Source organism: Pan troglodytes, chromosome 7 (assembly GCF_028858775.2).
Source record: "Pan troglodytes isolate AG18354 chromosome 7, NHGRI_mPanTro3-v2.0_pri, whole genome shotgun sequence".
Lineage (NCBI taxonomy): Eukaryota > Metazoa > Chordata > Mammalia > Primates > Hominidae > Pan > Pan troglodytes.
The window spans coordinates 49,792,980-49,818,382 of record NC_072405.2 but is presented as its reverse complement, the minus strand read 5'-3'; the positions used below and the strand labels follow the sequence as shown (position 1 = coordinate 49,818,382).

At 40.9% G+C, this 25,403-nt stretch overlaps 1 protein-coding gene and 1 pseudogene across 5 annotated transcripts; both read right to left on the bottom strand.

Annotated features, from left to right (window-relative positions):
• Positions 1-3,175: 3,175 nt before the first annotated feature.
• LOC134810855 (keratin, type I cytoskeletal 18-like) lies at positions 3,176-4,632 on the bottom strand (annotated as a pseudogene).
• Positions 4,633-4,801: 169 nt separating this feature from the next.
• On the bottom strand, positions 4,802-24,899 carry GOLGA7 (golgin A7). Of its 5 annotated transcripts, none has more exons than XM_519727.6 (6): positions 24,218-24,899; positions 23,870-24,002; positions 17,192-17,344; positions 9,771-9,872; positions 8,661-8,723; positions 4,802-6,198 (listed from the first exon to the last, which is right to left on the bottom strand). In XM_519727.6, the coding sequence occupies exons 2-5, from the start codon at positions 23,978-23,980 to the stop codon at positions 8,676-8,678; spliced, it is 414 nt and encodes a 137-aa protein (XP_519727.3). In that variant the 5' UTR covers positions 23,981-24,002; positions 24,218-24,899; the 3' UTR covers positions 4,802-6,198; positions 8,661-8,675. The 5 variants fall into 5 exon arrangements, with proteins under 5 accessions (XP_519727.3, XP_003311741.1, XP_009453516.1 ...); XM_003311693.4 differs by having other exon boundaries at positions 24,269-24,522; XM_009455241.3 differs by having other exon boundaries at positions 8,661-8,728; positions 24,218-24,304.
• Between the last annotated feature and the right edge of the window lie 504 nt (positions 24,900-25,403).

Sequence of the window (25,403 nt, the reverse complement as noted above, 5' to 3'; positions counted from 1 at the left end):
AGTGTTGGGATTACAGGCGTGAGCCACCGTACCTGGCCTGGCCCCTAATTGTTAACTGAAGCACTCCTCATTTTAAAATTAGAAACGAGAATCACAGATGTTGATTTTCAAGCACATAATTCTTCAAATATCTAAGAAAGTAGAAACTGGACTAAGTAAAACATTTGTAGATTTTATGAGATAAACAAAGATGTGCAAGTTGTGCACATGAATCCTTCTGTTGGGAGGAAAAGATCACATCTATGTTTCTCAGCCCTTGCACATCCCAGAATCTGAGCTTCTAGCTATGTTGTTTGACACTCGGCTGCTCCGTGAAGAGTAATTACCAAAACATTTTGAATACAAATTATTATCATTTCCTGGCAATAAACAGGTCTGTTAAAACATGAGGTAAGAGGATATATACATGAACAGAAACAGAAAGATCAAGAACAACAGATATGGCAGCTAATAGGTGGATTTTTAGGTCCCCTTCTGCTTTTTTTTTAAAGAACTCTTTGTAGGTGAAACGAAGAATTTCTTCAAAGATAGTTTATAAATCTGAAGATTAAAGATTTCACTAGCAAAGTAAAATGTGACAGCACAAAGTTAGATAAGTTACTAAGTCAATAAATCCTTTTATTGCTCAGATACTATTTTTTAAAAAACCCACAACATCCTGCTAGCATAAACTTGTTTTCACTTGACAATAACCCTTAACCAAAGATCTTTGGTAGTGCCTAACTCATAAAAACTATTTTTTTTTTTTTGCAAGATGGAGGCTTAAAAATGTAAAGAGTAGGCGTTAAGTTCCCATAGGGCTTCCTGGTTGTAGGCAGAATTTCACAGAACTTCGTATCTGCAGCATTTGAGGTACATATATGGGAAGAACTTAGGATATAATTCAGAAGAGCCAAGATCTTTATTTTGGTTCTGTAATTCTGTGCCTACTCATTTTGGAGCAAAATACATGTATTGCTGTACCCCTAACAATCCTAGCACGTAGGTGGTCCACAATCCCCATTTTGACATTCCCAACAATCCACAGCAAATGGGATGTTAATCAGATGTTTGCCGTTCTCTACATATTTCCAAGTTTTGAGTACAGTACTGGAGAGTACCATCATAAAGCCATTTATTCCAGCTCTTGGGGGTGGGGTAGAATAAAATCATTCACACTGACACCCTTGCACATTAAAGCTGGTCACTGTGTAATGGTTACAGTCATCGATGTTTATCCTTCCAGCAAGCACACATGAGGACAGGGATGACTCTGGCCTGTTTCAGTTAGTGTTTGCACTACAGAGTAGTCTCTGGTGATGTTAGACTACAAGCGTGCTTGATTCATTTTATCTAATGAGTGACAAGCACCTTTTTTCATATTGTTCTTGTAACTTTGATTTTACATAGAGAAATTCAGTAGCAAGAACTCAAATGAGTACAAAGTATTGTTTGTGCTTTATTAGGTCCTTAGAGAATTTTGAAAAGTGGAAATTATCTGAAAATAAGCTTTTATCAGAAGACTAAGTTAAAAGAATTAAGGAGAAATAGACTTCTAAGTTTTGCAGTTTCAATCATAGCTGGATTTAACGTTACATAGAGAATAATACAGGACAAAGTATGAGCAGGAGGCTTATTTATTATTTACATTACCCAACTCAGAGGTTTCGATGCAATTCCTTTCCTTTCCCTGGGAATTCCTAATCTAGAATTAAAGGGCACTGGGATCCTCAAGGGTACTTATCTCCAGGCAAAAGTCCACTCTATTGGAGGTTAAGCCACAGATATCTCCTCCCAGTTTTAGAAGACTTTACCAAGGGAGCACACAAATCACTGCCTATCAAAAGCCAGACAAACGCCGCACCAATCCAGGTGTAGCACCGTAATTCTATTCTGATGTTAATGACCTGATGGGTCAACTTACCTCTCATTCATTTATGCACTTTACAAACATGTGAGAGCTAAGTATAGCACTGTGTATGAGGATGCATGGAGTGTGAGGTGGATGCAAGGGTAAGTAGGAAACCACCTCTGCCCTCATGGAATGTACAATCTCCTTTGTTTGGAAGGGGAAAGAAGCTGGTGAAGGGGAGAGGAGGTAAGTACATAAATCAGATATGGCACCAGTACTCTGATTTCCTTTGACATTAAAACAAATAACAAAAAACAAAGCATGTTACTCCTGGGAAACTGTAGCTTTAACTTATGCTAGGAGCCAGGGCTAAGTGGAATACAGAAGAAATTTAATTGAGGTGTTATGACCTCTTTTTTGTCTCCTGGCTACATAAGTATTATTTACTATGAGTTTCACTGGATAAGGAGAGACATCGAACATTTTATATAGGAAAATAAGCTTACAAAAGAAAGTTGGACTATGGACTGTAACTTCTAAGTTGTTAATTTTCTACAAATCTACCTTATTTAAAAGAAATGGAGTCTGGGTCGGGTGCGGTGGCTCATGCCTGTAATCCCAGCACTTTGTGAGGCTGAGGCTGTTGGATCACCTGAGTTCAGGAGTTCTAGACCAGCCTGGCCAATATGGCGAAACCCTGTCTCTACTAAAAATTGCACCACTGCACTCCAGCCTGGGTGACAAGAGCGAAACTCCATCTCAAAAACAAAAACAAAAAATGGAATCTGTATTTGGATTGTTTGTAACACAGTGCTTGAGGGGGATGAGTAGCCCATTTGACATACTGTAATTATTACGCATTGCATGCCTGTATCAAAACATCTCATGTACACCGTGAATATAGACACCTATGTACCCAGAAAAAAAAAAAAACTACACTGAGTCATCAGGTGATCCAAGATAGTAACAATAACTGTGATGCCTTTTTCCTAATGAAACATGCCAATGTCTTATTTCTTTAAATATGTTTTTTAGGCTGGGCGTGGTGGCTCACACCTGTAATCCCAGCACTTTGGGAGGCTGAGGCAGGCAGATCACCTGACGTCAGGAGTTTGAGACCAGCCTGGCCAACATGGTGAAACCCTGTCTCTACTAAAAATAAAAAAATTAGCTGGGCATGGTGGCGGGCGCCTGTAATCTCAGCTACTCGGGAGGCTGAGGAAGGAGAATCACTTGAATCCAGGAGGCGGAGTTTGCAGTGAGCCGAGATGGTGCCATTGCACTCCAGCCTGGGCAAAAAGCAAAACTCCATCTCAAAAAATATATACATTTTTTAATTACCATGGACTATTCCTTGATGTTTTTTTGACCTCTGAACTTTTTATTGGCCTCTTACTCCCCCACAGGGTACCCTGCTTCTGCTGGCTTAATGTCTCAGAACTTTGGTGTCACTGATCTCAGACACCACTTTGCTATCCATCCACTATCTGGCGGGTGGTGGTCTTTTGGATGGTTTGCATGGAGTTGCTGCTGTCCAGGGCATCACCAAGATTGAGGCCCTCGCTGTCTTCCAGCAGGCGGCGGTAGGTGGCGATCTCAGCCTCCAGCTTGACCCTGATGTTCAGCAAGTCCTCGTACTCCTGGACCTCGCGCTGGCCCTCTGCCCAGTTCTGTGCCAGCTTCGACTCCAGGTACAGCAGGATTCTGTTGAGCTGCTCCATCTGCAGGGCGTAGTGGGCCTCCACCTCCCTCAGGCTGTTCTACAAGCTGGTCTTCAGATTTCTCATTGAGTCCAGGTCAATCTCCAAGCACTGGACTGTACGTCTCAGCTCCGTGTCATCTCAGCAGCTCTGACCTTGGCAGAGTGTGTGGTGACCACTGTGGTGCTCTCAATCTGCTGAGACCAGTACTTGCCTAGCTTCTCTGAGTTCTTCTGAGACAGCTCATCCTATTGGGCCCTGATGTCTGCCATGACCTTGGCGAGGACTTGAGATTTGGGGGCATCTACCTCCACGGCCAACCCAGAGTTGGCAATCTGGACTTGCAGGCCTTTTACTTCCTCTTCATGGTTCTTCTTCATGAGGAGCAGCTCCTCCTTGAGAGCGCCCATCTCTGTCTCCAGCTGCAGCAGAGTGACATTGGTGTCATCAATGACCTTGCAGAGCCCATGGATGTTGCTCTCCACAGACTGGCGCATGGCCAGCTCTTGTCTCATACTTGACTCTAAAGTCATCAGCAGCAAGACAGGCATTGTCGATCTGCAGAATGATGTGGACATTGTCCACAGTATTTGCGAAGATCTGAGCCCTCAGTTCCTTGATGGTCTTGAAGTAATGGCCCCAGTCTCTGACATGGGGTCTCTTCTCCAGATACTCCTGGATTTTGCTCTCCACCTCCAGTTCTCGGTCTCCAGGTTCCTCACTCTGTCCAGGTAGTCCAGGTGGTCGTTCAGGCTTTGCATGGTCTCCTTCTCATTCTGGATGCCCCCCATTTCTGCCAGACCCCCAGCCATCTCTGTGGCCAGGCCCCCAGACCCCAAGCCGCCCCAGAAACTGGTAGAACAGGACATGGAGATCTGGGATCCCAAGCCCCCCAGTGCCTGCATAGATGCTGGCTGCGCTGCTGACCGGCCAGGTGCCATAGCTGGGCGGCTGGACAGAGCCCAGGGACTGGTAGTTGGTGGAGAAGGTGGAGGGAGTGGTGAAGCTCATGCTGTCCGGGGAAGAGAGCAGGCTTTGTCAACGACTACTCCTTAATTTTTACTTATAATATACCTGCTGTTGTAAGATAAAGCAGGTAAGAAATTGAGAGGTGTGACATAGAAATGTAAGATGTTTATTTTAAAACACTAAGCTACATTGTACGGTACACTACTACAATTCTAGTATTATCTGACAAATTTAGTGTCCTATCATTTACCACTTTACCATCATTTACTACCAAATCCCACCAAATATGACACAGAGACAATTTGTTTAAGAAAAGTTTTATTAATGTGTTAATATTTCAGCAAAGTTATTGCAACAGGTTGAAAATGCAGACACACTATTACAGGCTGTAAAGTAACAAATGAGTTTTACACAATTAAAATATTAACACATACTTATGGGATTTGTTGAATGACTAACAGACCCATAAAAGAAATTAAATCTGAGACGAAATCCAGTATTAGCACCTACAATATCTCTGACAGTGAAACTTTTAATGGTTTCTCTCTCCTAATGTATTTTTAAACTCTCTCCCAAATACAGTGCTCTCAAACCCCAAGGATAAACGAAAGGCATAAGCAGCCCCGATCCTAGGAACGTACAGCCAAAAGCAGAGCTACAAATATGGACTCAGACTTGAGAGTTTTACTGAGAAGTAACTTACTGTACTTGAGCCAATCATAAGATTTCTGTGCACTGAATACTGTATATAAGAAAATTCTGTGGGTCATAAGGTTTGCCTTAGGGATAGTTAAAAATTAGTAATATACAGTATTATTCCTATCAAATTTTTCTCATAAGTTATATTTATAACAAAACTATAATTAAAATATTTTTTATACCTGCTTATTCCATATCCAGGGACACAGCGGGAACATCTATGTGTCTGATGGTTTGGCATCCACTTTATTGTGCTTACTGATTTTTGTGATGAACAAGCAGCACGTATCATATCTTTCCAACATTCAAGGTAATGGAACAATGACATAAAATTCTCCAAAGAAATAACTGGAAATTGCATTTAATACTGCTTTAATTAGGAATAATTGCTATAATAAAACAAATAACATTATACATTTTTTTTTCCAATAAGCTTCAGTTTGAGGAACTGAATAGTAGAAACAGATCTTAAGATTTGAGTCATGGTAAAACCGGTAATTCTTTGAAATCTGGGAGGTGCAAAACGACAGCCACAGCCAACCCTCACCAAAATCCTGGAGAAAAACATTTTATTAATTTAGGGGAACAAGATAGAACACTGGTGAAGATACGGCTTGTTGAGGTCTAAAGCCACCTGAGAAGCTGGCCCAAGGAATGAAGAGAACCAATGGTATGTACTGGTGGCAGATTACAAGCTTTGCACTGGGCTGACCAACTGTGTTTTATTAAATGGCTTTGAATAAAAAAAAGTGAAGTGCTTCATTGTGTTTTCTCAGAAACTAATCAAAAGATTACAGAGTCCTACACAATTTGGAGACACAAAGTGGATGCTGAGCGACTAGAGGTCACTCCAGGTGTGGAATTTTAGAAAGTGAGTCCTTGGAGTAAATGGCACCGTGGCTCTGGCAGCAGATAGAAAGGAATGATGCTCTGGAGAGGAGGTAGGGACACTCTGCGGTCGGCCAGTGGATACATGAGGGGCCCGGCTGGAAGTGGGATCTGTAATTAGAGGGAGAAGTAAAGGTTTGATAGAGATCCTGAAAATAACTTGAAAAACCATTTTTCTTCCATCAACTGATATCAGCTTATAACATGTGGTCTATGTTCTACTAACCTAGAATTTTATCTACTAAAATATCTTGGTACCATTTGTCTAAATGAGTCTACAGCTCAATAGTCTACAAATCTAAGTCCTATATATTCAGATCTCTGACCAAGCACATCACCACGGAGCCACGCTGCCTTGACTGCTGTCTACTAGCTGTTTGTCCTTGGGCCAGCAACTTAAGTTCTCTCTGCCTCGGCTTCCTCATCTGAAAAACAGGGATAACAATATCTACCTCATAGGGTTGTTGTGATGATTAAAATTAAGCATTTAGAATAGTGCTGGCACAGATGTGCCAACAAACATTAGCTGTTTTTATTATCACTAGTTGTGATGGAATAATCATGTATTCCATTTTATATAAAGATGGCAATCTTAATCCAGAGAGAAAACACCAGTGCATGTAACAATAACAATGTGATAATAAAGATATATGCAAGATATTATAAAAATTAAGCTTAAAGAAACGCATTTTTGTTTAAAGCTCCTTTTAAAAATAAAGGCCCTCCTCATGTTTGTGTAGTCTTTTGTTAAGTCACTAATTCCCACATATTGCTTCAAATTGCAGACACCTTGCAGACTGAAGAAAAATGGAAGAATTGAATAAATTATGCTTAGAGTTTCCTCCCCTTCTCTAAGATCTCAGCTCACATTGCATCCTGGACCTTGGGAACACCCAAATCCCAAAACGAAATTGTGTTGAACAAAAATATCTGCATTCATGAAAGACGGTATCCAGAAGTTATTAATGTAAATCTTTCCCATTTCAAAATTCTAGTTATTTGAATATTGATAGATTAGCCTCTGGTGTGTAATTGCTCAAACCTCACACATCAGAAAAACACATGATTACACAATAGCTGCAAAATGAGTCATGACAAATGGGCTGTGCCAAGTCATCGCAGCTGCAACTGATATACAAACCATGGCATGGAACAAAAGCCACACAGAAGGTTGCTGGTTGTCTGAGAAGTATCAGTTTGAAAATTGTACATGAGAAAGTGTATGGACAAGTAACACTAAGTATTCCAAAACAAAGCCTTTTTAAGGAAATACAACATATGGCAGAGGATAGATATCATGATTTAGATCTTTGGCTTTCAGGAATTCAGGTGACACATTCACTAGTGCTAAAGAAGGCAGCTCTGGAATGTTGCATGGCTTACAGGATTGAATAAATCAGACAGGAGCAGACAAAATGTATTCTTTTTTAAAGTATTGAAAAAGAAGAGAAGGGGATAAACCTCTAGAATTATCTGATGAACTCTTCCCTTTCTCCATGTTCCTGCTGCTGCAAGTACTGAGAGGAGGTACGGTGTAAAAGACAGGGGTTTTACGGTCAATCAGACTTGGGTTCATATCCCAATACTCGTTAACTGTGTGACTGTGAGAACATCATTTAATCTATTTGTATCCGAGTTTGCTCATCTATAAAATGGGGAAATACTTTGTAGGGTTCTTGTGAGATTTAGAAGTACCATTTGTACAATACCAGGCACATAGTAGGTGCCCTCAAAATGGTAGCTGTTATTGATGTTGCCCTAGGAAGACACGTGTCTGCTTTGGTACATTCTGTGTCTGTGCTGTCTATTAATTAGTGACAGATACCTATAAGCACAGTCAACTAGAAAAGCGCAGCAGCAGAATACTTTCTGTAGGAAGACCACGTAACTAAAATTGGCAGAAATAGTGAAGTGCTACTTCCTGTCACTTAGAAGGCTATGCTAAAGTACTTAGGGCTTCAACGTGACTCTGCCTAGAGATTCTTAGTAGTATTAATTTGTTTCTTACTCATTAAAGGGCAGCATCTGGATATTTAAGGACATTAACACTTTAAACAAAGGAATGAAATTTATGTTTCTACTCAGTAGGTAAGGTTTCTTCCACAGGGGTCTGAAGCCACTTAAACATAATAAATGAAATATTCAGAATCTCCCCACTCCCCTCTGAAATGTTCCTTTGCTTATTAAAGCCATTTGTCATATAGGTAGACATCTCTGAACTCATTCTTATATGCAAAACCCAAGTATTTATATGTCTAGGATAGTTTTGAAATATTAAAACAAGCCAAGTAACTGCCATCCCCCATTCCCCCACCAAAGTAACAACAAAACCAGTCTGAACACAATACAGCAGGAAAAAAAATCAGAATTAAATTCTCTATCACCAAATAGAACTTGGGCCGAATACACATTTTAAATATCAAGCTAATACAGTGACTAGCTTAAGCGAACACAGCAAATATACTGTTATTTAACTGCGTGATTTAATGATTTATTTACCATGCGGGGAAGAATATTCATGCATCCTCTAAACTTGCAAAAGCTGCATACAAGCCATATCATTTCATATTTACCTTTAATTCTTCGGTTTATCTTCCACTGCTCATGCCTCTGTCTTCATAAATGGTAATTTCAATCTAAACAGCATGGCTGTTAAGAAAACACACTACAGGACACAACACATAAAGGGGGACTTGGCAAGGGGGAGGGTGTGATCTGCAGACTTTGCTTTCAGTTTGCTTTATTTTTCAATTATTAAACATTTTTCCTACTTAAGTTTGCTTTCTCCAATTTGCTGAAAATTTTAAGAAATGTAATTATAGTAGTCCACATGTAGTTCCTTCCCAAACACTGATAACGTATGTTTTGAAAACAAAACAAATAAATTCTGAAAACGATGCTTTATTTGTTGAACTAGGGAGTTCTTAACTGAGAATCCATGGAGGTAATGAATTCAGGGATTTAAAAATACCCTGAAATTATATGAAAACTTTTTTCTTGGGAAAGGGTTCATGACCCCTGAAAGTTTAAGAACTATTGTTGCAGAGTATAACAAAACTGCTGAAATTATTATCAGCTGGAAGGCCTGGGATTATGTGACCTAGGTTTTTAAAAAAATTTATTTACCCATTACTCCAGTTATCAAGCTAAATTAGTTTTTTGCAATTTTATTTACCAAATTCACTTAGTGATTTTCAAAGCTTACTGCCTCTAAAAATATGCACAGTATGTCAAAGGTAATGAAATTACACATCTGGCAGCTGTAACTGATTTCAACTAGTCAGATGAACCCATGAAACTGCAATTCATTTGGATGACAAGTCTCACCACACATTATGAGTTTATCCGTTTCAAAGGGGCTTCAGGTTCAGGGTTTCTGCAGCTGAAATGCATTACTCAAACCACCCCCATTATTACTACAAGATGCCCTCAGAACGACCAGGAAAGATGGTGACAAGAATAGTAAACAAACCACAGAGACCTGCACCATGCAATGGAAGGAGGGACATGCTTTAAAAAAAAAATGTTGGAGACACGGGGTTTACAGTAGGTATGCAATTCACACAGAAACTACCTAGGGCAAATACAGGATGAGAGTTAAATTCTCTCTAGCCAATGCCAAACAATATCAACATTTTCTTGTTATAAATATTTAGACTTTCTGATCCGAACTGAAAAGATACAACTCGCAGTCCTCGCTCAATAGGGTCTGTCAGGAGGAGGCCTTGTGGAGCATAGATCTTCTCATTCTGCTCTTGAATGTATTTGGAGACTTTCTTCAGAACCTGACAGAAAGAAACACCACAGCTTCTTACAAACTTCATCAGATTTCCCTTTAAGTGTTAGTGAGATCTCAAAATAGGCAGTGGGAATTCGTTTTCAAGGCAAGTCACATGGATATTCATATGGTGGAATACAGCTGTGATTACTTGGCTCACATGAGTTGCATATGACATACAGCCAAGTGTGAGGGACTCTTCCAGTCAAAAATATCTTCGACACAATGTAAATAAATGCAAAAGCATACAATGGCACGATGAGAACCAACCCACTCCTTCCTACTTCCCAGTCACCTCAATCCTGCATATGGAGAAACACACAGATGGTTATACACACAATGGCTGCTCAAGCTTCTCTTTTCCTATTCATAAAGTGCTGTTAATGTGACATCTTCTAAAATCAAGGACAGTTCTTGGCCTTGCCTTTTACAAAACTTAAAGGACTGCTTCTCTCCTTTGTACATGTTCATCAATTTAAAGTAATGATATAAGGTGGGCTTATAACAAAAGGTAGCCCCATTATTTCAAAACTAAGAAGTTTATTTCCTTTGTAGAGCATGTGGGCATTAGCTGCCAGGGAGTTTCTGATAAATACAAGTGTCTTATGTCATTTCCATGACTGCATGTAGTGCTTTTCTGCAGTTTGCTCATTTCCTAGACAGGAACCTCAATTTATAAGTTTAGTATTAAGCTTGTAAAAGTCAAAGCAAATGTAGACAAAAACCAGATAGGATACAAAGGAACTTCTGGAAATTGCCAAATCTCCAGCTTTAATAAAGGCAATTCTGAGACAGATAAGCTAGAAGAAAATAAATCTTAATAGCTACATCCCAAATCAAAGAGTTACATGTTTTATTTCAGGCTCGAAGTCATCATAACTTTTTTCTGGCTCTAATGTTCAAAAGAGGCTTTGATCCAGTTCTTTAAATTACTATATATTTCCTTAAATTCACACTATTAGCAAATGATAAAGTCACAAATGTGATCACAACTTAAAGGGAAAAAAGAACTGTATGAAAATAAAGTTGGAAATTAAGCAATGATTTAAGTGTGGCTTATATAACATACAGATCAAACTAACAAATTAGGATGTCACAATTTAGATGCTTTGGTATAAACTGATTTAGAATTTAAAACTCTACCTGTTTCATATAAATAATTTTCTAATTGAAGAAAAGTAATTTAAACACTTTATTCAAATATTTTTTGGAAATAAATCTCATGTTTTATGCTTCTTCAAAAGAGCGTAAGATTATTGAAAGAGCAATCTGCATGGTTCTTATGTAATAAATTAGGAGTATTATTTCTAAATAAAAGATTTGTTTTTTTCATCTAATTACCTGAAGCAATGCATGTATCATTCTCCTATTTTCAGCATTCAAAGAATTTTAGCTGTGCTTGGTCTTTATGAGCAAAAAAACCCCCTTAGGCACTATCTTCACATCAGAGTTTGTCAATCATCCTAAAATAATGAATAGAAGGAAGTAGCCCATAAAGGTGCCCAACTAAGGCCTCTCAATCTTCTAATTTCCTTCTCAGTTCACCTGCCAGAATTGGAAACTGGAGACTCAGTCTCCCTTCACTCCAGTCCAGTAATACTAGGGAAGACACTCAGAAAAATGCCTGCATGGCTGGTTTCAAAGAAAGGATTCCTTCAGAACAGCTTTCCGTCTCCTTTCTCCGACTACAGGTTACGAGCAAAGAAACGGCAACATCATTCTTTTATCTGGTTCAAGCATAACTTTGCTGGGCAAGTTTTTTTTTTTTTTTAATAAACTTTAGTAACATTGATATGCACTTGGGTATCAGTTCAGAAAGAAAACAATTAGTTTTCCTTTTTGTATAAGCTCTAAATATTCTTACACTATTGTGGTGAAGGCAACACTGTCCTTAACAAGATGCTTTAAAACTTAGTCTCAAAATAAAAATAAAATAAAAATTAAAACAAACGATAAAACTCTTAAAGTCTCTTTAATAGCAGAAGAGCATTAATATGTGTAAACTCATACCACAATCTCAGAAAGGACAAAGCGCCATTCTCACCCCCAAGAAATCATATGTTGACATTTTATTCACACTTTATTATTTTTGGTAAATCAATGTCAAAGCAAACCATAATATTTAACAAAGTTATCTGCTACTTTCAAATCCTCAACAAAACTTCAATTTGTATAATATTTACAAAGTGAAACACAATCAAACCTTGGAAAAACTACTGTCCTCCCTGAGGATATTCAACTGGAGAAAGCCTTCCAGACCTTCAAGAAAAATGGCCTGATTGAGGCTAAGTAACACCACATCTTACTGTTTTCAGAACATACCCAAGTTCTCTCCTGTGTTCCTTCTAGAGATTACAGCACATAGGCAGAAGGGATGTTTTCTAGTTCATGAACAAGGCGGAGAGATACTGAAAGGGGAACCTTCCACGAGCCCATTTGTCCCCTAATTATCATGGGTAGCAACAACAGAGAAATAACACTGAAGTCTTTATCTTCATTTTAAATCAATAAATAGCACATTATAGGGAAAAATGCATGATTGTTCTAGTGAGTTTTAAAAGGCCTATTTACAATTTCAAAAAATTTAACACACATGACAAAGTATAAGCACTGTTATATTTGGCTTACTGTTTGTAGACTAGGAATTTCGGTGTTTAAAACAATAGAGACTAAATGACTCAACCCCATCCTTTTGTAAGTAGAAAATAATAGCACAAAAATTCCTCAGAGACAAACTGGGAAAGGGAGAGGGCAGCTGTGCTTACATTTTAATCATTTTATCGAAACACAAACGCACACTTCTATTAAAAGTATAGGTATATCATATCTTAACTATGATCATTCCAGTTATTAATTCTGCACAATCTAGTTATCCATGTTCAGTTTCTACAAAATATCACCTATTTTTAAAATGTGGCCATGCCTTAAATTTGGTTTCTGGATTAATTTTATTTGGTCTTTATTTGCTTTGTAACATTTGCTCTATAAAAAGAAAGGGGCCTTGCTTAGACCTATAAAATAGGACCTTACACAATGTCTACAAATCCAAGCTAAAACATATACTGGGATCAACCAATTTCCATTGTATTTCTGGTATTTAGGACCATCTTCCAAGATTTAATAATTGGAAGGGTTTTAATTGAGAGCTGCTAAGTGTTTTCAGCACCCAAATAAACTAGCGGCTGGCTAAAAGATTACTTATACTTGAAAATAAAAAATCATATGTGAGTTCACAAATATCTGATTAAAACTTACATAGGTAACTTCATTTAAAATCTATCTTGGCTGGGCACAGTGGCTCATGCCTGTAGCCCTAGCACTTTGGGAGGCCGAGATGGGAGGATCGCTTGAGGCCAGGAGTGCAAGACCAGCCTAGCCAACATAGTGAGACCCCATCTCTAGTTTTTTTTTAAAAAAGTAAGTAATAAAGGCTGAGTGCTGGGTGCAGTGACTCACACCTGTAATCCTAGAACTTTGGGAGGCCAATGCAGGTGGATTACTTGAGGCCAGGAGTTTGAGACCAGCCTGGTCAACATGGTGAAACTTCATCTCTACTGGCACAAGAATCACTTGAACCCAGGAGGTGGAGGTTGCAGTGAGCCGGGATCGCACCACTGCATTCCAGCCCGGGTGACAGAGCAAGACTCTGTCTCAATTAAAAAAAAAAAAAAAAAATCGACCTCAAGAAAACACTGTTTATTAAGCACTAACCACATGTAAGGAAAATTATTAATTCTAATATACATTTTATAGTTGAGAGAATTCAGAGAGATTAATTTGTCCAAGATCTCATAATTAGTATAAACTGACTAGCACCCAATTACCAATTTCTTTTTACAAATGACATCAGTACTTCTATTTCAGCAAATACACTTTGGCAAATACAATTAAAATTTTATCAACAAATGTAATAACAACTCAAGCCTTTTAATACTTCACTAAGCATGAATAAAATACTCAAGAGATGTGCTTCTACCTTAAATTAGCAATATTATGGACTTCTGTAAATAGCCATTCCAGATGATAAAGTTTCTACCTATGTGAATTCAGCTTTACCCTCCCCTCCTACATTCATACCGACTATCAACATATCTCTTGGAGCTGGTCACCTCTTTGCACCTCCCCTGCTCCCTTCCTAATCCAGGCTATCTCACTCTTGCCTGGACTTCTGTGGAGCTTCCTGACTAGTTTCCCTACTTCTATTCTTATGCCTTTTTTCCACAAAGCAAAGAGATTTCTTTAAAATGAAAATCTTGCTGGGCGCAGCGGCTCAGGCCTTTAATCCCAATACTCTGAGAGGCTGAGGTGAGAGGATCGCTTGAGCCCAGGAGTTCGAGACCAGCGTGGACAACACAGTGAGACCCTGCCTCTATTACAAAAATAAATAAAATGAAAATCTCATCACTTCACTCTCTTGATTAAATCCTTTGAGTAGCTTCCCACTTGCACTAAAAATAAAATCTACACTTCATTCCATGGACTAGGCACTCCATGTTACAGCTCCTGCTTACCTCTCCAAATCCACCTCCCATCATTCTCTGCCCCTCCTCTCCTGTGCATCACCTTCTCTCAGTTCCCAGGGTCCATCAAGCTCTCTGGGCCTTTGTGTATGTTCATCTTTCTGCCTTAATGCCCCAGGCTTTTCATCCTTCATGCAACAGCTTAAATGTCACCACCTCAGAGGCCTCTTCTGACCACACACCCTAGATTAGGTCCCGCCTATTATTTTCAAGCATAGGCCAGTTTGTTTCCTTCAAGGCACTTATCATAATGTGTAATTTTGCTGGCTTTGTTTCCTTGTTATTATCAGCTTTCACCACTTAATTATAAACTCCACAAGGTCAGCAACCATGTTCGCCCTGTTCCGTTATGTCCCAGCACTTTGCTTAGCACATAGTAGGCTTTCAATAGTTACTGAGCAAACAAATCCCCTGAGCCTTCACTCACTGAACGTGTTATTAGAGAGGAGATACACTGAAACAGACTGAAAGCTGACATAGAGCCTTGATAACTTCTGATTTTGAAAGTTAAACAGGAATGAAAGCTTCTCTGTGTATTGATATGGAAGGGAAGAGCATGGTCCCTTTAAATCATACAGAAGCAGGCGGGGAAGTGCTGGGTAGAGAAGGGCATGGTCCCTGGCTAGCGCTCCACCTCCAGGCCTGTGCCCAGTAGTGAAGACAGACATTTTTGTTTTCCTGCCCAAATGCTGCATTTCCACCCTGGCCTGCCACACCCCTATCCTGTGCCTATAAAAGCCCTGAGACCCCAGCAGGCAGACAAACAGGCAGCTGGATGTCAAGAGGTGCACATTAGTGGAGGAACACACAGGGTGGCTGGATGTCAAGAGGAACACACTGGCGTAGGAGCACACTGGCACATCGGTAGGCCATCAATTGGCAGAATCAGGTGGAGTTTGGCCAGGGTGGTTGGAGAAGAGTTCGGTCATCGAGCGGCCTGACTCCAGGGGAAAACTATCTCCCTTCTGGCTCCCCCATCTGCTGAGAGCTACTTCCACTCAACAAAACCTTGCACTCATTCTCCAAGCCCACATGTGATCCGATTCTTCTGGTACACCAAGGCAAGAACTCTGGGATACAGAAAGCCCTCTGCCCTTGTGATAAGGCAGGGGTCTAACTGAGCTAACACAAGCCGCCTATGGATGGCTAAACTAAAAGAGCACCCTGTAACATATGCCCACTGGGGCTTCAGGAGCTGTAAAACATTCACCCCTAGACACTGCTGTGGGGTTGGAGCCCCACAGCCTGCCCATCTGTATGCTCTCCTAGAGGTTTGAGCAGCAGGGTACTGAAGAAGCAAGCCACACCCCATCACACGCCCTGCGAGGGGGACAAGAGAACTTTTCCTGTTTCAACATGGGGAAGGATATAAATAACTATACTTAAATATACCTGTTTATATGAGATGGAACAGGATGGTAATGAAGAATACAACAGCATTTTCAGCCAACAGCTCCAAAAACTTTAGCTGCAACTATATGCACTCTCCACTACATGGAGTGTAAGACATTTCTATCAGATGGGGCATAATATATTCTTATAGCATTTCGTTTTCTAAGCACTGTCAGAATTTAGTGATAATACCAGGGGCTTACCATGATTAATTTACAGTCATTTATTTAACATACATTCAATGAGTGCCTGATATACCCAAAGCATGGTGTTAGGCATGAAGAGGGATACAAAATGGTTAAGGCATTGTCCTCAAGAAAAGTACATACTTGAATTCAAGGCAAATAAGACAAGAAAATAAACTGCTACATTCCAAAGAAGAGTGAGGCAAGTGCCAGAAAACAGATACAAATAAAATGTTGTAGGGACACAAGAGAAGAGAAAGAATTCTGACTAAAATAGAGAACAAGTTAGATGGAAGTGAGACCTAAGGGACTGGTGGGATTTGAACCTGGGAAGATAGCATTCCAGGTGGAGGAGAACCACAGTGGGTATGTTTGCTGACCAGTGAGGGATGGAGTTTGGCTGAGGGAGAAAGTGAAGGAAGGAATGGGAGGTAGCGCTGGAAAGGTAAGCTGAGGTCAACTTGAGCAGGGCCTTGAATTTTACTCAGTGGTAAAACATGGGAATCCAGGGAAGGTCTCTGACTTGGCAGAAGTAGTAGGGGAAGTAAATCTGCGTTTTATAAAAACAACAGCAGATAGTTTAGAAAAACAAAAGGAGGGAAGAAATGACACAAGTCAGACTATTTCAATAGTCTAGGAGAGACAGAATAAGGGCATAACCCAGGATAGTGGCAGAGGAAATCACAAAAAGTTAATGACTGGGAAAATGAAAGATACTTCAGTCTTTGAAAACAGATTAATTTTTCCCTCTTCTTCATCCCTCATGCCCAAAGATGGTACTGAAAAGACAGGGGTGCTATTGACAAAATGGGGAGGTGGGAGGTTTGACTTCTGGTCATCTTAAGTTGAGAAATCAGCAATTTGGGAGCTAGTAGGCAGCTGGAAAGAGAAAGTAAGAACTCAGGTGGGAGAAGAGAGTGAAATTTAGGGAAATAAAGTAAAAACATTCCCAGAAAGCTGAGTAGGAAGAGAACATATAGATTTTCTACATTCTTCTTAAGTGTAGGCCAGTCTGAACATTGACACATCATCTGCAAGTGGACACACCAACTGCAACCTGTTTTGAAAGACTCAGGACTATGTGCCTCTGTACACAGGAACAACACAATTTGAATGATAAATGCCCCTAAATATTTTACGGCAACTATCACCATGTAAGCATCAATGTGTAATAAACTTGCCTTCTTCATGATTTTAAGAGATTTTTGTGAAAACAAATGTAGCATTACCTTCTCATAATGAGTTTCCATGCATAGGAAGATGGTATATGCTGTTAAACAAGCCAAACAACCTTCGAGATATGACTGGCCGCCGAGCTTCTCTGCTTCTGCATAAAGGTTATTTAGAGTTCGAACTGTTTCTTCAAACTGCTGCCTATCAATCTGTAGAGAAGAAAATATTTAAAAATAAGTTTTGGAAAAAAAAAATCAACTAATGCATGCTATCATTAATTTATCTTGTTTTCTCACCATTCTTAGTTGACAATTTTTTTGGTGACTAAATCTGGGCCTAAGTTACCAAAACTGCTTAATTTGTTTAATTTTATCCCTCTTATAAATACTGGATAGCTTCAAGGCTCAATAAGGTACTTCTTTATTCTTTCTACTAAATTTCAAGTAACTTTAGGCTCTATTCCTCTTTCCATTCATTTAGCTTCACACTTACTGAGCGCCTACTATCAGATACTATGAAAAATCTCAAAATAAAGCACTGTCTCAATCCTTAAGAGTTTAATTATGCAAGCAGAACAGGCAATGTAAACATAAAAATGCAGTAAGCTGGCCAGGTGCAGTGGCTCATGCCTGTAATCCCAGCACTTTGGGAGGCTGAGGTGGGCGGATCACAAGGTCAGGAGATGGAGACCATCCTGGCTAACATGGTGAAACCCCGTCTCTACTGAAAATACCAAAAAAAATTAGCCGGGCATGGTGGCGGGTGCCTATAGCCCCAGCTACTGGGGAGGCTGAGGCAGGAGAATGGCGTGAACCCGGGAGGCGGAGCTTGCAGTGAGCCGAGACTGTGCCACTGCACTCCAGCCTGGGTGACAGAGCGAGACTCCGTCTCAAAAAAAAAAAAAAAAGAAAAAAAAAGCAATAAGCTGACAGGGTACTATCATATAGGCAAATATAAAGCCTAGTGGGGACACAAAAGCAAGGAGAAATTCCCTTTATCTGGGAAGGGCAGGTAATCTTAAATTGAGTAACTAAAGACTGGAATTTACTAGGCAAAAAAAAAAAAAAAATGGCATTTTAGCAGAAGGATCAAAAGGCGTAGGTTCTATATTCTGTTTACTCAGTCTATCTCTTTTGAAGCAATTATCTTGTTACTAAATAAGGTAAAATTTGTTAAGGTAAAATCTCAAGCTAATAAACAATTTTTCACATTAAGTCATTCTTATTACCTCTTTCTATTTGGTGACACCATTATCTTAAATTTACACTAATACTACCACAGGTTGAGCATCCCTGATCTTAAATTCTGAAGTCAGAAAGGCTCCAAAATCTGAAACTTTTGAGCACTGACATGATACCACAAGTGGGAAATTCCAAACCCAACCTCATGTGAGGGGTCACAGTCAAAATGCAGGCGCACAACACATAGTTTATTCAGTGTCCCCAAGAGAAAAAGACCCTTCCAGCCCCCATCAGCTGCCATGTATCTTTTCCATGCACAGCCAGATTCTCCCATGCAAGCATGCTCACAAAGGGTGATAAGATGGTTCAGTGTACACACACTTTGTCTCATAAAGTCATTTAAAATATTGTATAAAATTACCTTCAGGTTATATGTATAAGGTGGATATAAAACATAATGAATTTCGTGTTTAGACTTGGATCCCATTCCCAAGATATCTCATTAGTATAAACAAATATTTCAAAATCTAAAAAAACCCCAAAAACTGAAATACTTCTGGTTCCACATATTTCACATAAGAAAGAACCTGTACTGTCATCCATTGTTTCACTCAATCATCTGCTTTTACTTTATTCTTCCAATATTACTTTACTGTCTTCTAATAGTACTTTGTATAACAGATTTCAAATTTTGCTACTTCATCCCAGGACTTTCAAGGCCCATTAGGAGAGCAATCATCCAATACTGCCATTCTTATCTGTCTGCACTCTAGGCCTTCTCTTGCATAAGGATTCCCTTATTTCTAAAATTAATAACTACTTACGTATGAATTCTCTCTTTTATGAAGTCCTTATTTAAAAGACTTTTTTGTTTGGCTTTTTTTTTTTCTCCTTTCCTGTCTCTGTGAACCTATTAAATCTTTCTTTATAATAGAAATCGACTCAGAAAAAAAAAAAATCAGGCTGGCGTGGTGGCTCATTCCTGTAATCCCAGCACTTGGGAAGTTGAGCTGGGTGGATCACTTGAGCTCAGGAGTTTGAGACCAGCCTGGGCAACATGGTGAAACTCTGTCTCTACTAAAAATGCAAAAATTAGCCAGGTGTGGTGGTGCATGCCTATAGTCCTAGCTACTCAGGAGGCTGAGGTGGGAGGATTGCTGGAGCCTGGGAAGTGGAGGTTGCAGTGAACTGAGATCTCACCACTGCACTCCACTCTGGGTGACAGAGTGAGACCCTGTCTCAAAAAAAGAAAGAAAAAAACCCCTCAACATACAGTATGAGCCCTACTATTCACTATTCCCAAGAATGTAATCTTTTTTTTTTTTTTTGAGACAGAGTCTCACTCCGTCACCCTGGCTGGAGTGCAGTGGCGCAATCTTGGCTCACTGTAACCTCTGGTCCCAGGATCAAGTGATTCTCGTGTCTCAGCCTCCCGAGTAGCTGGGATTACAGGCGTGCACCACCATTCCCTACTAATTTTTGTATTTTTAGTAGAGACGAGGTTTTGCCATGTTGCCAGGCTGGTCTCAGGCTCCTAGCCTCATGTGATCCACCCCCCTGGCCTCCCAAAGAGCCACCTGCACCTGGCCTCAAGAACATAATCTTTTAAAGTGTAAAACAATTCATGACCATCCTTAAGCTATGACAACTCTTTAAGTCAGAAGCAGTTGTAGTCATTGTTTTGTCTGTTGTGTGGAAAATGTGAGGAGTCAATGGGCTAGTGGCATGCATGAGTTTAATGCAAACTTTAAAGTGGTGTTGGCTCTACCCATTTTTCAAAAGGAGTTACTTTAAATTTCCAGGAATATTAGAGATTTGGACAAAGGCTAGGTGGGTCAAGACGGCCTTTAAACGCAGGGGCAGTGTTTCTTCACTGAGCTACCCCTTGAAGATGTGGTGTCAAGGCTGGTCATCTGGGAAACTGAGTTCTCATTCACGAAAACAGACTGAGGAGAGCTCAGCAAACAAAAATGGTAAGCTGTTACGTTCACCTAATTATGCCTATGTTAATGCCTTCAGTTTGTCCACCGATAAGTCTACAAAAGTCTAAATAATTCCAATCACATTTGATGTGCCTATGTTATAAGTCATTGAATTATTTATATTTCTTTACAATACAATTCAAAACCATGGGATTCAACCCAGAAACATCTTATTTCTTTCATATCAGAATTACTATTTATCCCGGAAACCCTAATTATTATTATTTTTTAAGTTTAGTGACAGAGTATCGCTATGTTGCCCAGACTGGTCTTGAACTCCTGGCCCCAAGGGATACTCCTACCTCAACCCCCAGAGCAGCTGGGATTACTTGGGTGCAAACCACCATGCCCAGCCAGAAACACTTAATTCTTATGCGTTATTCCGAGATTACAATGCCCTATAGGTTAGAGGTAAATCATACGTCAGTTAAACAAACAAAAAAAGGTTAATAAAAAAAGAAAAAAAAAAGGATAAATGGTTAAAGAAAAGTAAATGCCAACAAGTTTTTGAAAGGTTATTTTAAAAAAGGGAAATAAAGGGTAAAAATCACAGAAGGCATCAATAAAGGCAAACGACAAACTTCACAAGAAAGGGCTCAAGAGAACAAATGTTGGCATTTGTATCTTACTACCTTTAGGCTATGAAAAACAGTGGCCAGTGTTCTCCCTTAGGTTCCTGGACACTGATACAGGAGCTCTATCAAAATTTAGATATATGAGAAGTCAGAGCCAAATAAAATTTGGACCCACAAACATCAAAAATCAGAATGGAAAGAGAAATCAGGCTCATTTTCCCAGAATTACTGTGAACTACACAGTAGAAAGCATGGTGAAGCATGCAGTGATCACGTATCAAGGGTGGCAGGTCAAAGGTAATTACTAACCAGATGGGGAGACATATTTTTAAAGGGAAAAAATGCCTCAATTACAGTTCACTCATTCTTCTACCCAGACCAAGGGTAACTAAGATATCTGTATTTTAAGGCTAATGAGAATAAAGTTTCCTTTAAGGAATTGTTCTGGCAACAAATCGCTTAAGCATCAAAGTATTACATTCTAAAAGGCAGCAGAAAAAATGAACTTGTTAACAGACAGAACCTATCCTACTCCCAAATTAAAGGGCACAAATGTGTGTGTATTTTTTAAAAATGCTTTAAAATAATACAAAACACTTGCATATTAGTCACTTTCTCTATTATGTTGCCAAGTGTGATGTTCTCACAAAAGGAAAATCAGCTCCAATAGCAGAGCAATCAGTAAAATTTCTAGGGTAAGTAGTAGAGAAACAGAAACCTTTCAATTTTTCATCAAAGCAAGGAAAGTTTAAACCTGTAATTTAAATTTAATCTCAACACACATACACAGACAATCAAAGCTTTTCTAGTGGTTTAAAGCATAAGCTAGTGTTTTAACCCAAACATTTAAAAAGAAAAAAGAAATTCAAAGGCACAATTGAATAGTGCCATGTAACATTCCATATAGTACTCAGTACCACAAGCAGTTCTGGGCTATACAGAGTCAAAGAGGTAAAAGGACTCCAGAATTTAGAAACATCAATTTCCTGACAAGAATCAGTGGAGCACTACATTGTGCTTTTGCACTTAGATTACAAAATAAAGGCTCTGCCACACACAGAGTGGAAGGCTAATGTCTGATTCTGTGTATACACATTTAGCTCAAATATATGAGGTGTAAGTGTTGCTTTAAAACCTTAAAGCAAAGGAATCTTTAATGTCCAAATAATTGTGGTAAAAAAAAGAATACTTTATATTCTGATTTTGAAGTACATAAATTGTATGTCATGGTTTCCGTAAGAGGCTTATAAATAAAACATTTGATTGATTCCATGTATATCTTTTTATTTGATTTATTTTTTGAGACAGAGTCTTGCTCTGTCGCCCAGGCTGGAGTACAATGGCATGATCTCGGCTCACTGCAACCTCCGCCTCCCAGGTTCAAGAAATTCTTCTACTTCAGCCTCCTGAGTAGCGGGGATTACAGGTGCCCGCCACCATGCCTGACTAATTTTTGTATTTTTAGTAGAGATGGGGTTTCACCATGCTGGCCAAGCTGGTCTTGAATTCCCGACCTCAAGTGATGCACCCGCCACGGCCTCCCAGAGTGCTGGGATTACAGGCGTGAGCCACCGGGCCCAGCCAGATTCCATGTCAATCTTAACATGTAAAACACATCAATTGTGATGTTAAATTATTTTAAAACAACATTCAGTAGCTCTACCCAACTGGCCACTTGCTGAATTTCTACCTCTTCAAACCACTGTAGATAGTTCCACCTATTGTCACGCTCAGTTAACTCATAACATAGTTGACAACATACTGCAGCATTTAAATAGCATTTCAGAAACAAGTCACCTCACCATCTTTTAAAGGCATATTTGATCAATTTGCAATTCAAGAAACATATTTGGGCCATGAACCTGCCCATGGTTATGTCAAACTGAAGGAAACTATAATGGATCATTGTTGATTTCCCAACCATGGAAATCGGGCAGTGCAACCCACCTCACTGCAAACTGACTGTAAATAACTGCTACACATTTCTCTACACAGACTCATCCACACCCACTTATCCCATGACCAGCATCTCTCAGTCCCACACCCAAGGAATGCCTAATCACCTCTCAGGCCCTCGCCCTCCCTGTCACAGAGGAGAGAGCCACAAAACCTGCTTCCAGCTAACCAGAAATTGATCCCTGAACGGGAAACACAATCTACATAACATGGGTCAAGACCAAAAGAATCTTTGGTTGAATGTACATATATGGGCACACAAAAACACAGGCAGGCACGCACACACTCCATTACCTCTACAACAAGATACAATGATTTTTTTTTTTAAAAAAAGTTTTGCTAGGTCTGAAGGGGAAGCAAATCCCATTCTTCCATTTTTGCTTGCAATGTTGCCCAAAGGACCTATATCCTGATGACCATTTTGATATGCAAGACAAAACAGGTGGCTCCCTGTGAATGTGACAAGTTTAAGGCCTTGTTCTGAGACATTTTCCTGTCCAGGCCTATCTAACGCCCGACGTCTTTAAGGTTCCAAGAAAGCCTGAACGCACCGCCTGGCAATGCACCTAATAAACCCTTTCAGCCAAACAGTGCGGCCAGCACAGAGGCAGCAAACACCAGTCACGAGAATGATGATGATTTATCTTGCGCGGAGAGGTAGGAGGATATAGTTTACAACCTGGTGACTGAGGCGACCTGGAGCCTCAGGAATTGGCTCCTCATCGCTGCCGACAATAACTCGGGGTGGGGATTTGGGGGAGTGCAGCAGGGGAACACTGCTGGATCCAGATTCCCGGCACCGGGCAACAAAGTTCCATAAGGTCGTCAACCCCGGCGATCGGCCTGTATTATTCTTCCTGCTCCAAACACCTGTCTTGCTTAGTGGCTCTCTTCTTACACGTTTGGCCAAGGCCCCTTCTGTGCCTGGACCTCCCCAGAACTGCGGGACCCTCAAAGGCCCGGTTGTCGCCCACACCCCTCCCGTCCCCGGTGAGTCTCTCTCCCTCGCCAGAGCAGGCGTGGGGAGCCACGTTGCGTACCCGGTTCTCCAGCTCCGCAGGGAACTTGGTCTGGAACTGGCAGCGTGTGCCACTGCTGTAGTCTCGCTGAATGAACACCTTTCCGGACACCGGCGCCTGCTGCGGCCTCATGGCGAGGACAGGACACCCCGCGCTGCGGGGTCGAGGGAACACCAACCGCGAGTCAGAGCCCCGGCCTGGACCCGGGACTCTGACCCGCCAGCCCCTCGCCCCCACCCGCCGCCGAAAACAGCCCAAGGCCTCCTCTGCCCCGCTCCCCTTCACCCATGCTGTCACCGCGGGCCTTAGCTGCCGCCTGGCCCAGGCCCCGCGCCCCCCACAACCCGGTTCGGCCCGGGAAACACAAACCCGCCTCCTCTGCCCTCCAGCTGCTGTCGCACCGCCTTCGCCGTCACTTACGTCCTGCCGCAAAAAGCCTCTTCCCCGCCCCTCAGCTCGGCCTCCTACCTCAGGTCTGGGACCCACCCTCTCCTCCGGCCGTAAAGCCACCCTGCCGAAGCTGCGCGCTGTGGGGCTGGGCCGAGGAAGGGAAATGCTGTGGGCGGGGCCAGGGCCGACCCCGCCTTCCGCCCGCGCGGGGATTGTTTCCGGAAGGAGAGAGACGGGGCGAGCTGTGGGGCTGCGGCCGGCGCGAGCGCGCGGGGGTGTGAGGGGCGGAGTTTCCCGGCTGTGTCACTTCCCTAGTGATTGTGGCAGGTGGTTCCCGATCACTGATTGTGAGGGGTCATTTTCGTTCTTGATTGGACGTCGCAGCTTACGTGTGGGTTATGCCACCCAACTCATACACAAAACAAAAAACAAAACATAAAGAAAAAACAACACCCCCTCCCCAAACCCTCAAACACAAACTGCTCATTGTGTTCAGAAGTAGAAAGCAGGCTCCAAGGATGGATCCATTTGGTCCCTAGACTCTTGAGAAAGGGTCAGGAAGTGAGGACGAAGAACCTGCCTGGGCCCCAGCGTTGGGCGCCCCTGCCCCGACTCTTCTTTGGGGGCGGCGTTCCTCTCACCCCCCATTTCCACCCAGCTCCCATCCACGCCCCTCAGGTGACCAAGGGGACAAGCGGTTCCGCCCTCGTTGCCCACTGGCCCTTACTTGACTCAGCATTTCTTTGCAAGGCAGCCAAAGAAACCCCACCTTACCCTTGTCTCCTGCTAATACAACCTGTTAGTACCACTGTCTTTTATATATTTAATATAGTTTAAATATCCTGCCTTTTAAATATGAAAAATTCTCTTACTGTATTTTAAAAACAGCTTTTTCGAGATATAAATGGCATACAATAAACCACACATTTAAAGCAGTGGATTTGATAACTTTGGACATATGAATACACCCATAAACCACTGTCACAATCAAGATAGTAAAGCTCCATTGCCCTGAAAAGGTTCCTCCAGCTCCTGTGTAATCTCTCCCTCCTGCCTCTCCCAGACCCCATTTCCCAGGCACTGATCCACCTTCTGTCACTCAACATTAGTTTCATTTCCTTGAATTTTATATAAATTGAATCATATAGTGTGTACCCCCTTTTTT